Source organism: Sceloporus occidentalis, unplaced genomic scaffold, assembly GCF_023333645.1.
Source record: "Sceloporus occidentalis isolate IW3139 unplaced genomic scaffold, rSceOcc1.0.p SCAF_6, whole genome shotgun sequence".
NCBI lineage: Eukaryota > Metazoa > Chordata > Lepidosauria > Squamata > Phrynosomatidae > Sceloporus > Sceloporus occidentalis.
The window spans coordinates 28,254,049-28,267,754 of NW_028316986.1; the positions used below are offsets into that span (position 1 = coordinate 28,254,049).

A 13,706-nucleotide genomic window follows, 5' to 3' on the forward strand; every position below is an offset into this window, starting at 1 on the left:
TGCTTTTTGGAGTCAAAAAGGAAAGTCTAGATAGAGGCTGCTCAAACTGAATATTCATTTTACACCCACAAACACTCTTCGGGACATGGGATATCTGTATTCCCTACAAAACCTTGGAATTCCTATGGGATCAAAAAGTACACCAGAAGTCATTTAATGCAGATTTTAAAATACGTTTGAATGAAGATTAATATCATTTAAAATTCTACAATATGGCTCCTTGTGGGGAGCAATCTCTATAAACCAGTCTCTGTACTAAAACAGTTTGTAATCCAGACAGGCAGTGATTAGAGAGAAATGGCTGCTTGATACGATTGAGTCAGCTTAGCTACTAGAGAAATGCTCCATCTTTTAAAAAATGATTTGCCCATTAATTTATATTAAATATATTTCAGAGCTCAAACCTAAATAGCAGTCAGTCAATCTTGTACCAGGGAGTCAGAGTGAAAAATCACACCAGAAAATACCAGAGGTAGGAAAACTAGAGTAGCTTAGGCAGCTTCAGCCAAAACAGTTTTGTATAGCCTATTCTCACAGAAGAGCTTGAGCAAAAGGCCAATTCAGAACCTTAGATTTATTCACTGACCATAAAGGGGCTCCAGAATGAGGTTCTGGTGGCTGCCAAATAGAGGTAGATGCTTCCAGAGCTTAAGGGTTTGCAGTTATAGCCATAGTTGCTCCTGAAAACATAATTCTTTGGATCATTTTTATGAAGAAGGCAATATGTGGTCATAATCAAACTTTAGTTCCAGCCCATGGGAAATCTCCTGGTGATCATCTTATTAAATGTTTGCTTTTAAGTTGCTAGGCAATGCTTGATATTTCTTCCATTTATCCATCCAAACGACATTACATACTAGCTGAGTATTTTATTTTGACTTTGTCATGGTGCACATTCAGTTGTATTCTACTTACATTGTATTTTTAAAATTATGATTGCTTATGGTTTTGAAAAATATCCTATTTTCACCTTAACAATTCTGAAAAACTATACTGAAATATAGAACTAGAACCCCTGCTAGTATGTTTGTAGTACTGAGTAGGCAATACTCCTGACTTTCTGTACACTTACTGTGAAAGGATCCTGTACTTGTTTCATTCAGAAGATTTGTTTTGCTCTATTTTGCAATGTTTGTCCAGTGGTTTGTGGTTAAGGCATGTTATGTTAGTTGAGCTCTGGTATTCAACCATGTCTTTCATATGTTGAAACTTTACTTACTTTCATTGATATTGTGTATAGAGAACTGTAAGAATAAGATTTTGAAGACAAATGCTTTGATCTGAAATGGGAAGTGTGTTTACCATAGATGTTTAGTGTTTATTGAGAAGATCATTTTGAATGGAGAGTGATTTATTCTCAACTTAATTTTCTTATCCTTTGACTTTTTTAATTTTTATAGTAATAGTAATAAAATTTATTCGGTCTTTGACCAGTATAATAATTTTTATATTTTTTGCTTCTGGTTAGCATGCTAAGTTAGGGTAAGCATGAAACTTAAAAGATTTCTTTTAAAAACCATGTTACGAAATGCGACTTATTGGTGTTTTCTTTTTTTTAAAAAAATGTAGTGCCTGAAACTCTATGCTTAACTTGTTTTTGTGGTATAACAGATGTTTTTTGAGTGCTTTCTCAAATTGGCCTGTAGCCATTTTCTTCCTATTCTCTGATTTTTTAAAAAGCTTGAATTGCTACAAAGAGGGTACAGATTTTATAGTGCTTTTCAGTGTCTAATAGCTGTATCACAATTCTTACTTCATTTATTAAAGCATTTAAATTGGTTAGATGCTAGTAAACGTTTTGACAAAGAATTTAGCCCCAATTTGTATAAACAAGCACATGAGTGGTGTAACTTTTCTAAAGTGCATCAATTAAGACAGTGGGATAGGAAACTATATAAATGAGAAAAAATTGTTTGCTTGTACATAATTCAGTGGTATTAAGAGAAATATTAGGCTAGAATGTTTTGGACATCTGGTTTTGTATGAGCATGGGATTTGTACAGAATGAGTATTCAGTCATGTTTTCCCTCTGTAGTCTTAAACTGTTCAATCCACCAATGCAGGGACCTCTACTTTTCCACCATTGGCACCATTTGTGATAATCCTCTTCTTTTATATGACCTGCCACCATCGCAAATACCATTGCACCTGACTTTATCAATAACTTAATCTCAGTGTAACAACCTCAGATTTATTTTGTATAAATGAAATAATTTATTTCACAGAAAAGGATAATGAAACTATTCACAATTATTTGTTGTTTAAACACATGGTTACAATAGTTACAGCTTATTTCTTACTGTTATTTATACATTTATGCTAATTAACCTTTCTCAAACATACTTCACAAACTCTACTCTCTTTACTCTAATCAACTGACCCCTTACTCTTTTGACTCCTGTCCCTGTTCTAACTCTTTGCTGACCAGTATAAAGATATTTAAAGATGTCACCAGCATAGAATCCTGTGACACCATTTTTGTCCCTTCTGTCTGTGATTATTATGAGCATTCTTTGGGTTTAGTCCATTAACCAGCTAAATCCGCCTAGTAGTAGCATCATCTAGCCCACATGTTACCAGTTTCTGTACATGACTATTATTGAGGGAGTTCAAGATACACTGTATCCACAGCATTCCCTTTATCTACCAATCATAGAATCATAGAATTATAGAGTTGGAAAAGACCACAAGGGCCATCCAGTCCAACCTCCTGCCATGTAGTAACTCTCAATCAAAGCATCCCCAACAGATGGCCATCCAGCCTCTGCTTAAAGACCTCCAAGGAGGGAGACTCCACTACTCTCCGAGGGAGTGTGCTCCACTGTTGAACAGCCCTTACTGTCAGGAAGTTCTTCCTAATGTTGAGGTGGAATTCCTTTTCCTGTAGCTTGCATCCATTGTTCTGGGTCCTGTTCTCTGGAGCAGCAGAAAACAAGCTTGCTCCCTCCTCAATATGACATCCCTTCAAATATTTAAACAGGGCTATCATATCACCTCTTAACCTTCTTTTCTCCAGGCTAAACATACCCAGCTCCCTAAGGCGTTCCTCGTAGGGCATGGTTTCCAGACCCTTCACCATTTTAGTTGCCCTCCTTTGGAAACACTCCAGTTTTTCAATGTCCTTTTTGAATTGTGGTGCCCAGAACTGGACACAATATTCCAGGTGGGGCCTGACCAAAGCAGAATAGAGTGGCACTATTACTTCCCTTGATCTAGACACTATACTTTTATTGATGTAGCCTAAAATTGCATTGGCCTTTTTAGCTGCCGTATCACACTGTTGACTCATGTTCAACTTGTGGTCTACATGGACTCCTAGATCCCTTTCACATGTAGTCTCATTAAGCCAGGTGTTCCCCCATCCTATATCTGTGCATTTCATTTTTCCGCCCTAAGTGCAGTACCTTACATTTCTCCAGTTGGATTTCATTTTGTTAGCTTTGGCCCAGCTTTCTAATCTATTCAGGTCGTTTTGAATTTTGATCCTGTCCTCTGGAGTATTAGCTATTCCTCCTAATTTGGTGTCATCTGCAAATTTGATAAGTATGCCCCCAGTTCTGTCATCCAAGTCATTGATAAAGATGTTGAATAGCACTGGGCCCAGGACAGAGCCTTGTGGTCACTCTCCAGGATGAAAAGGAGCCATTGTTGAGCACCGTTTGGGTTCAGCTGGTCAACCAATTACTAATCCATGTAACAGTTACCTTACATTACCAGTTTGTAGTAACTTTTTTAAAAAATCAGAGATAATATTAATCTGACACACCTTGGTTTTGAGAAACCCATACTAGCTCGTAGTAATTGGTGCATTGTGACTGTACTCACAAGCCAACTGTTTCATCATTTGTTCTGAAATCTTTCCTTTCATTGACATCATGTTGACCTATTGGTAGTTACACATGTCTTCCTTTCATTCCTTTTTGAAGATGGGGGTCAATACTTACATTCTTTTAGTCTGCAGATAGCTCTCCTGTTCTCCAGGAATTCTCAAATACTGTAGAAACTGGCTAGGAAATTACATCTGCCAAGTTGTACTCTTGGATGCAATCTATTTGCCCCTGGAGATTTCCATTCATGTAAAGTAGGTATCTCTTTGATTTTCTTTGATTGCAGCCCCCTCGGTACATCATTTATTCTATTTTCACTAGGTTGATCCCTGATTTTATTTTGGGGGAAGATAAAGGTGGAGTTTTTGTTGAGTAGTTCTATCTCTCATTAGCCTTTCTCTTTCTCCATGCAGAAAATCTTATCATCTCATTATTCTTCCTCTTGCATTGAATGCAGTTGGAGCGGGGAACCTCTACTTTTTAATTTTAATCTCTCTTGCTCATTCTCAGCCTTACTCCTCTTGATTTTCTCCCCACAGAGCTGTCTTCTCATTTGTACTCTTTCCTGCTGATTTACTCATTCTTCCATTTTTTATACGTACTTGCTCAAAATTTTGCCTTATTTGAAAGCTCCTTGTGTAGCCACTCTGGCTTGTTTCCTAGTTTTATTTTTTGTTGGAATTTTTGTGATTGTGCATTCAATATATTCTCATCCATCACCAACTCCTTTCTCCTTGATTGTTTCTAACCATGGGATCTCACCCATTACTTCTTTCACCTTTAAAAATTTTTTTTCTTAAATTGTAGAGTACACATTTCTTCTTCGTGGTCTCTGCGAATCACACAAATGGGTTATTTCTGCGCATGTGCAGCAAACTCGGAAACTTCTAGAATCTCCAGGCAGAAAGTCATGTAACTTTCTGCAGCCTCTTGCAACTTTTTGGCGGTAGCCCCGCCCATCCGTATATAAGACCCCTACCGGCCCACTCTCCTTCAGTTCCTTCATTCCGCTGCGTTTGCAGCTCGAGGAACTTCGCTTGACTTCTTTGAATCTCTCAACTGGCTATTGAAACAGGACTGGACACTTGACCATTCTCTTGGATTACGATTTGGACATTGTCTCAAACTCTACAGGCATTGACGCGGACCGGTAACGACTACCCTTATGGCTTCATTTAAACAATGCATTAAATGCGGGGTCAAAATCCCCATGTCCGACGGACATGATAGATGTGTCCTCTGTCTTGGAGAGGAACATATCCCTGGGGCCTGCAGACACTGTAAGGCCATGACTGCCCAGGCACTGAAAAATAGGGACCAAAAACTCAAGGCGTCCCTTTACGAAAAAGCCTTTCGCCCTAGCGCGACGGTCCAAGAGCCGGCTGCCCAATCAACAGCCGCCAACCCAAAGGCTAAGCCGGAGAGGGCTTCAAAGAGGGCTCATGGGGACAAGCAAAAGTCCTCCAAAACCTCTAAGGACCACCGGGATACCAGAAGGGCCAAATCAGCCTCTCCACCGCCCAAGTCCAGGCGCAAGGGGCCCCCAAGTACCATATCGGTTCCTCCGCCTGAGCCTCTAACCGCTGCTACTCCCATTCCGGAGATCACTGCGGCATCAGCCCCACCACCTCTGGAACCACGGGTCCTCATCTCCTCCCATTTGTCTGTACAAGACAAGGAACTGGAAATTGTGAACTTGGGAGACTCCTCAGAATCCGAGGGAGAGATCCTTGATTCGGACGCTCCCCCCTCACCACAGGGACAGAGACGTCCATCCAGATCACCGTCCCGTCCACCGAGGCAGAGACAGCCATCTAGATCACCGTCCCGACCCAGACGGGTTGGTGCTTCCCCTCAAAGGAGAGATAGAGCAGCCCTAGGGACTGAAGCGGATGAGGCCCTAGATAGTGGCCACCCAAATCGCTCCCCTCTGAGTAGAGACCACTCAGAACGCGACCTCTTCAATACTTACCCGGATTTAGTTTATGACCAACACTCTGGTCAATATCTCCTACCGGTCGACGTCGATTATCTTCGCCGTACTACCACGGACCCTTCCAGAGCGAGGCCTCGCTCACCACAACACAAACAACCAGCGAGACGTCGCTCCTGTAGCAGGGACCCTTCCCCTGCCAGCCGCAGATGCAGTAGATCACCTTCGGAGTCCCGCTCCCGTTCAGCATCCCCTTACCTACAGTTGGATGCCGATCAACCTCTCTCCTTTGGCAAACCGGACGCACCTTCTCCAACGGATGACATCCGTTCCTTCTCGGACAGGATAATTAGGATGGCTGATGCCCTCAAATTAGAGGTTGCTCACTCTGAAGATGTGGCGCTCGATCCAGTGGAACGGAGAATCCATGGCTGCGCCCCAGCGCCTCCATCCCTGGCATTTCTACCCTCTTTGGAAAAAATCGCTAGACGGTCCTGGGATACCCCCGCTACTATTGCCTCGACCTCTAGGAAGATCGAAAATCTATACAGGGTCACACCATCTGGACCCACTTGGCTATTTAACCACCCAAAGCCAAACTCAGCTATCGTAGAAGGTTCCCAAACCTCCTTCGCTGCTCGACCTTCATCTTCCCCAGTGGATAAGGAAAGCAGGAAGATAGACGGTTTGGCCAAGAAATTTTATGCCTCTGCTGCATTGGACATTAAAATAGCTAATTATGCAGCATGCATGGGGGCATATGTCCAGCTCCTAATGGAAAAGATGGACCCCGTCATCGCCGAGCTTCCAGATGACAAAAAGAGGCTCATGACCGCCATCAGAAACGAAGTTCACCAGGTAGGCAGCCAGCAAATAATTTCAGCGCGTCACTCCACAGACTGCGCTTCAAAGATCCTTTCCGGTTTGGTGGCCCTTCGCAGATACGCCTGGCTACGTTCTTCGGATCTGATCCCCCAGGCTAAATCCACCATCGAGGACATGCCATTTGACAACTCCGGCTTATTCAACAAAGAAACTGATGAGAAGTTAAGTTTCAAATACAGAATGAAAACCGCTGCCAAAAAGCATGGCATGTCGGCTCCTCCATCTAGACCAGCCCGACAGAGATACACTGGCCAGCGCTCTTGGTTCCATCACGGTCAACAACGCTATAACCAACCGGACCGTCAGTTTCAACCTCAAGACTCATCTCATCAGGGCAGACCGTCAAGATCCCCTTCTACTCATCAGGACCGATGTCAGCCATCTCAGGGCCGCTATCAGCAGGGCTATAAAAAGAAGGATACCAGAGGCAAGAAACGCTTTTGAAGTTCCCCAGCGCATTTCGTCACCACTGTAAACAGCCTATGGCCTTTCTTTAACAACTGGGCCTCTATTACTTCAGACTCTTGGGCCCTTAACATCGTTCGATGGGGTTATGCCCTTGAGTTTTCTGAGCTCCCTACCACCGGAGCCATCATTTATACTTCCCCCTCGGACACCCTTCTTGACGAAGTGCGCTCCCTTTTAGATAAAGGTGCTATCAAACCTGTACACTCTTCACAGGCCCGATCATGCTTTTTTTCTAAGTACTTTATAGTCCCTAAAAAACCTGAGGGCCTTAGGCCCATCTTGGACTTGCGTGCCTTAGACTCCTTCATAGTATACAAACGTTTCAGGATGGTAACTCTTGCTTCTATTCTGCCATTTTTGCAGAAAGACTCCTGGTTCGCCACCCTGGACCTGAAAGACGCTTACTTCCACATTGGCATTCGAGAAGATCATCGCAGATTTCTCGCCTTCACCGTAGGTCAGGATTTTTTCCAGTACAAGGTCCTTCCATTCGGTCTTTCGTCAGCTCCAAGAGTCTTCACGAAATGTATGGCCCCTGTAGTCGCATACCTCCGACAGAAGGGAATTGCAGTCTTCCCATATCTGGACGACTGGCTATTCACTGCACCGTCAAGACAATCCCTACAGCACCAGATGGACTTTGCACAAAGCCTGTTGCGGTCATTGGGAATTTGCATCAACCTAGGAAAGTCACATCTAACTCGATCCAGACGGATCGAGTTCATAGGCACGCTGCTGGACTCTCAAGCTGCCAAGGCTTACCTCCCTCCGTCCAGGTTCCTGACTCTATCTCTGACCATACGGGCCTGCCTCCATTCCAGACACCTACCAGCCCGTGTAGTACAAGTTGCAATGGGACATCTGGCTTCAACAACCTTTGTAACGCCATGGGCAAGACTACGTCTGAGACCAATACAATCTTGGTTCCTTTCCGTTTTCGATCCCATAAAGGACCGTCCCGACAAGGTACTCACCATCCCAAGAAAAGTCCAAGCCTCGTTACGATGGTGGCTCCAGCCAGACAACGTCTGTTCAGGCATGCCCTTTGCCCCACCTCAACCAGACATTACTCTGACAACAGATGCGTCTCTTCAAGGATGGGGAGCCCATACATTAGGCCTGACCGTCAAAGACAAATGGTCCCACGAAGACTCAAACCTCCACATCAATGTGTTAGAAATGTTAGCAGTGGAAAAAGCCCTCAGAGCATTCCAAAGCCTGCTCTCCAACAAAGTGGTCCTCCTCCTGAAAGACAACACCACGACCGTGTATTACCTCAACAAACAGGGGGGTACGAGGTCGAAAACTCTCTTGGATATCACACTCAGAATATGGGACTGGTGCATACAACACAGAATACTGCTTCAGTGTGTTCACCTCCCAGGAGACGAAAACGAGCTGGCAGACCAGCTAAGCAGATCCAGATCAACGTGCCACGAGTGGATGTTACATCCAGAAGTAACTGCCACTCTCTTTCGGCGATGGGGCACCCCAACAGTGGATCTGTTCACCTCACCCAGCAATGCTCAACTACAAAGCTATTGCTCACGGGTTCGTGCAGCTGGCTCCCTGGGAAACGCCTTCCAATTTCAATGGACAAACGGTCTCCTGTACCTGTTTCCCCCCTTTCCGCTGATAACCAGAGTATTAGCAAAGATGTGGATGGATTCCACGAATGCGATTCTGATCACTCCATGGTGGCCCAGACAACCTTGGTTCGCCCCATTGCTGCAACGAGCCCAAGAACATCTCCGCCTGGACCACAGACCAGACTTACTCTCGCTTCACAGAGAACAAGTCCACCACCCCGAGATGCAATCCCTCAAATTGGTGGCGTGGAGGATTCGATCCTAAGATCACTACCATCCGGAGTGCGAGATATTATCAAAGCAGCACAAAGACCGTCTACACAGAGGTCTTACGCATATAAATGGAACAAGTTCCTTACCTTCCTACTAACCAGTGATATTTCACCGTCTAATGTTTCCATCCCGATAGTCCTGGACTTTCTTATGACATTGACTACCGCAGGTCTCTCTTTGAGTTCCATAAAGTCTTATTTGTCTGCCATTTCGTCCCATTACTTATTGCATGACAAACCGTCCTTGTTTAGGGACCCTCTCATAAAAAGATTCCTCAAAGGACTCAACAACTTACGTCCACCAGTTGCAGATCCTTCTCCACAGTGGAGCCTGGACACAGTTTTGGCAATTCTGATGTCCAAACCATTTGAACCCTTAGCTACCCCAGATCTGAGGCTCCTGACATGGAAAACGGCCTTTCTGGTAGCGATCACGTCAGCCCGTCGGGCCGGTGAGTTATGTGCACTCAGAAGGGACCAGCCCTTCCTACGTTTTCACAGGGACAAAGTCGTCCTCCGGACAGACATTTCATTTTTACCTAAAGTAGTGTCTGCTTTCCATATTAACCAGGACATCGTTTTGCCAACCTTAGCCCCTAACCCGACCACGGACTCAGAGCGCCAGCTTCATTCCCTGGATGTTCGCAGGGCACTGGCGTTCTATTTGGACAGAACTGCTGCCACCAGACGGTCGGAGAGACTTTTTGTATGTTACTCCGAGGCCAGGAGGGGACCGCCGGTTTCACCGCAGAGGTTTTCTAAGTGGATTGCCAGTACCATTCACCTCTGCTACGAACTGGCAAATAAGCCCCTACCAGGACGGGTTAGAGCCCATGTAACTAGGGCGGTAGCAGCATCCTCGGCCTTTTTAGCGGGGATTCCGCTCGAGGATGTATGTAAGGCTGCTGTTTGGTCACAACCAATGACATTCATCAAACACTATAGGCTGGACGCCAGGGCCAGGCAAGATGCAGCCTTTGGGAGGGCAGTGTTGCTTTCTGCCATACATTGAATATATTACACTGTCAATAAATGACACAGTTGTTTGGTTTACATACTTTATTCTCTGTTTGATCCTTTACATAGACACTCCCTCCTCCTATGACTATAGCTCGCTAGTCTAACCCATTTGTGTGATTCGCAGAGACCACAAAGAAGAAGGACAGGTTGCTCACCTGTAACTGTGTTTCTTCGAGTGGTCATCTGCGAATTCACACAAACCCACCCATCCATCCCCTCAGTGTCTGCTCATTTGATAACGCTTGCTGCCGTGCTGTATGCGGCTCATTCGGAACTGAAGGAGAGCGGGCTGGTAGGGGTCTTATATATGGATGGGAGGGGCTACCGCCAAAAAGTTGAAGGAGGCTGCAGAAAGTTACATGACTTTCTGCCTGGAGATTCTAGAAGTTTCCGAGTTTGCTGCGCATGCGCAGAAATAACCCATTTGTGTGAATTCGCAGATGACCACTCGAAGAAACACAGTTACAGGTGAGCAACCTGTCCTTCTCTTTCCTCTGTATCATGATTCCACTATTTACACATTGTAGACTCACTCTATCTCAGTCTCTCTCTATATATATATTGTGAGAATAGGTCTAAGATAGTTGATCCCCTTAGTTGATAGCCATCTCCTTCATTATTTCTGAATCAGCCTCTAAAAATTCAAAAATACTGTATAATTTTATAAATTGCTTTTATTTTTAATTATGCTTGCTGATTTTCTGATGCTTAATCAGAATGAGGGATGAAATTGTTGGTACATGTCATAGAAGCATAATACAGTGGACCCTTGTTATATGCTGGGGTTTGGTTCCAAGATCCCCCGTGGATAACAAAATCCATGTATGCTCAAATCCCATTAAATATAATGACATAGCAAAATGGTGGCCCTTATTAAAAAAATGGAAAATAAAGATTTGATATTTGAAATTTATACTTTTTTTGAACATTTTCAAACTGTGTATGCTTGAATCCGTGTATAAAAAAATCTGTGTATAAGAAGGGCCAACTGTACTAGCATGCAGCTCTGTAATGCTGAATCTTTTTCTTCTTTTACAGAATGTCTGGGACAGAGTTCTTCACTCGATATCCAAATCTTTATCCATTTTTGCTCAGTCAGTTGGAACTTGTAGCTAGCACAGTAGACAGGTAAGAAAGAAGATGAATTGATTGAATCACTGCTGAATGTGCATATGTGAGCGTGTGTGTGCTTGCTTTAAAAAAAGCAGTTTGCTCTATTTCAGTTGTGCATATACCTTTTGGACATAAAAAGATGACACTCTGAATTTAAAATCTGTTTGGAAACACTGATGCATAGAAGAGAAGAAAAAAAGATGTGCTTTGTTTTTGCTGTTTCTTTGTTGTTACAGCTAAAAACAAACAATTAAAAAATGCTCAAGGCATCAGTATGCATTATATCTTCATGTCCTCTAGCCATTCCTTTTGTATATGTCATTTTGCAGTTCACCTTTTCCATAGCATGTTTTCTTTAGTTATCTAATCTGTTTCTTGCTTTTTTTTTCAAAATCATGTCTTCCAAAGTGACTTTCATACAAAACATAGTAAAATTATATTAAATATAAATAATTTATAATACAAGCAGTTGCAATAAATACAAATGCATGTCATCAGCAAGTACAGTTAATGTTCAATTAAAAGCAAAGAAGACAAACTTTTAAAAATCAGCCATGAGAAGTTGCTCAGAAGCTCTACCTGCCAACTTTACTGTTTCCTTAAACCACAAACCTGCCCTTGCATTCCCATCCAATAACAGCTGAATTCCCTGAGTAGATTAACAGATTTCCCTACCCAAATCATTCTGCATCAAACTCTGGTCATTCAGTTTTATACATCAAAAATTACCTCTATTGGTTGTTAAGTATTTTTGGAATAATTAAAGAAATAAGATGTTTCCTAGTTTTTTTTAATTGAAAAAGGCATGTTGAAGTAAAGCATTATGGTTCCTAACTTGAACTCTGTAATTCTTGACCCCTTTTCCAATGACTTGTACTTTGCCCCATCTGTACAAGTGTGTGAATGAGGCTGAAGGCATTCTTGAATGTTGCCTTAATCTGAGACTGTAGTAAGATTGTAAAATTGAGAGCAGTTTTTCAGTATCCTGTTAGCTGGTGTGGCAATATTCAGTGTGGGGGTTTTGCCTTTTATTTTAACTGTATGTTGTTCTGTGTGGGCATAGGCCAAGCTTAAGAATTTCTGATATCTTTGTGTGTGGAGCAGAAAGATTTTCATTATTTACATAAAAAAGAGCAAATTATTTAACTATCTTGTATTGTTGTTGTGTTCCTTCAATTAATTTATGATTTATGATGAATCTAACATAAATGTTTCACAGGGTAGTATTTGTTCATAAGGTGTTTGCATTGTTTGCACACTCTCAGTTTTCACTGTTTACACACTCTCAGCCTTCCTCAGCCCATGGTGATCCCGAGCAAGGATTTGAACCCTCATGAGCAAGGATTTGAACCCTAGTCTCCCAGTAGTCCAATTCTCAAACCACTACACCATGCAGGCTCTTATACAGTATCTTGTAACATCAAATTATTGTGCAGCTTCTTTTTTAATCAAGTATTGGGGGTTCTTGCAAGTTAGAGATAGATTTTTATGAATACTTTTAACAAAGTTTTACTCTTTTGATGTAGCAAAACAGGTGAATTGAAGCTCCATCCAAGCTTGTTCCTTTTGCTTTTGATCTTGAGTAAGCTGTATCCATCACCAATGGATGGGACATATTCTGCTCTTAGCATGGCTCCATTTGTTCCTTTTATTTTGAGGTAAGTTTTTATTTTACAAAGACTTTAGTTTGCTTGGAATGTTCCACATTGCTTTAATTATAGAGCTATTATTAACTAAGGATTCATTTTCAGTTATTCATTTCCTACATTTGTTTTCCAAAACCAGAGAAGAATTGGTCCTGGTATAAGCTGAGACTGAATGAAACATAATTTTACAGCATTTTTCACATAAAACATTAGAAAGAAATGCTAAGGGTATTTTTCTTTGCCCTACATCACTCAGAAAATGTCATCTATTAATGTGCCCAGATCCAATTGTGTGAAGTCTTTTTTATTAGAAGGGAAATAGCCTGGCCTGGTGAGAATCTGAGGTTGCAGTAGCACTGAAGGTAAACAGATATAAACCTGATTAGCCCCTTTAATGGGAAACTGCTTCAAGCTCCTGTAAGAAATGATGATAAATATAATCTAAAGCTTTTATATATAAAAAAGAAAAGGTAGGAAACAAAATTATTTGGTAGTAAGTTTCCTTCCTTTATCAAGTTTCTTTTATCAATTATGTTTATTTCCTTTATCAGCGAGAATGAAAAATATGTGATTCTGAATCGATCAGAAGTCCCATGTTTAACTGCTTTAAAAACAACAGCAGCTATTTATTATATTATTGCTTTCAAGTCTTTGTGGGTATTTGTAGAAAAAATATATTTCCTTCTGAACCCAACTAGCTACTCCACAAAGGTTAAATCCAACCCAAATATCAGAAGATAGGCTATTAGTGAATGATAGCATACAATTTAACAAATACTGTACAGTTGCCCCTCCTAATGAGTGGATCTGAGATCCGTGCCCTTGAAAATAAGCAGAGGGGCGAGCAGAAGAAGTAATGGGGTGCGCCTTGGGCACGAGCTCCATTACTTCTATTGGGGCTCCAGCATATGCGTTTTTTTCTTTATGTCGGGGGGGGGGGGATCCGGAACAGA

The 13,706-nt window shown here is 42.2% G+C and overlaps 1 protein-coding gene across 1 annotated transcript in view; it reads left to right on the forward strand.

Annotated features, from left to right (window-relative positions):
- THADA (THADA armadillo repeat containing) overlaps window positions 1–13,706 on the forward strand; it is a 203,073-nt gene that overhangs the window by 104,070 nt on the left and 85,297 nt on the right. The window contains exons 27-28 of the mRNA XM_089529183.1: window positions 11,033–11,122; window positions 12,634–12,765. Coding sequence (XP_089385309.1) covers window positions 11,033–11,122; window positions 12,634–12,765 — 222 coding nt within the window. The remainder of the gene's footprint in view (window positions 1–11,032; window positions 11,123–12,633; window positions 12,766–13,706) is intronic.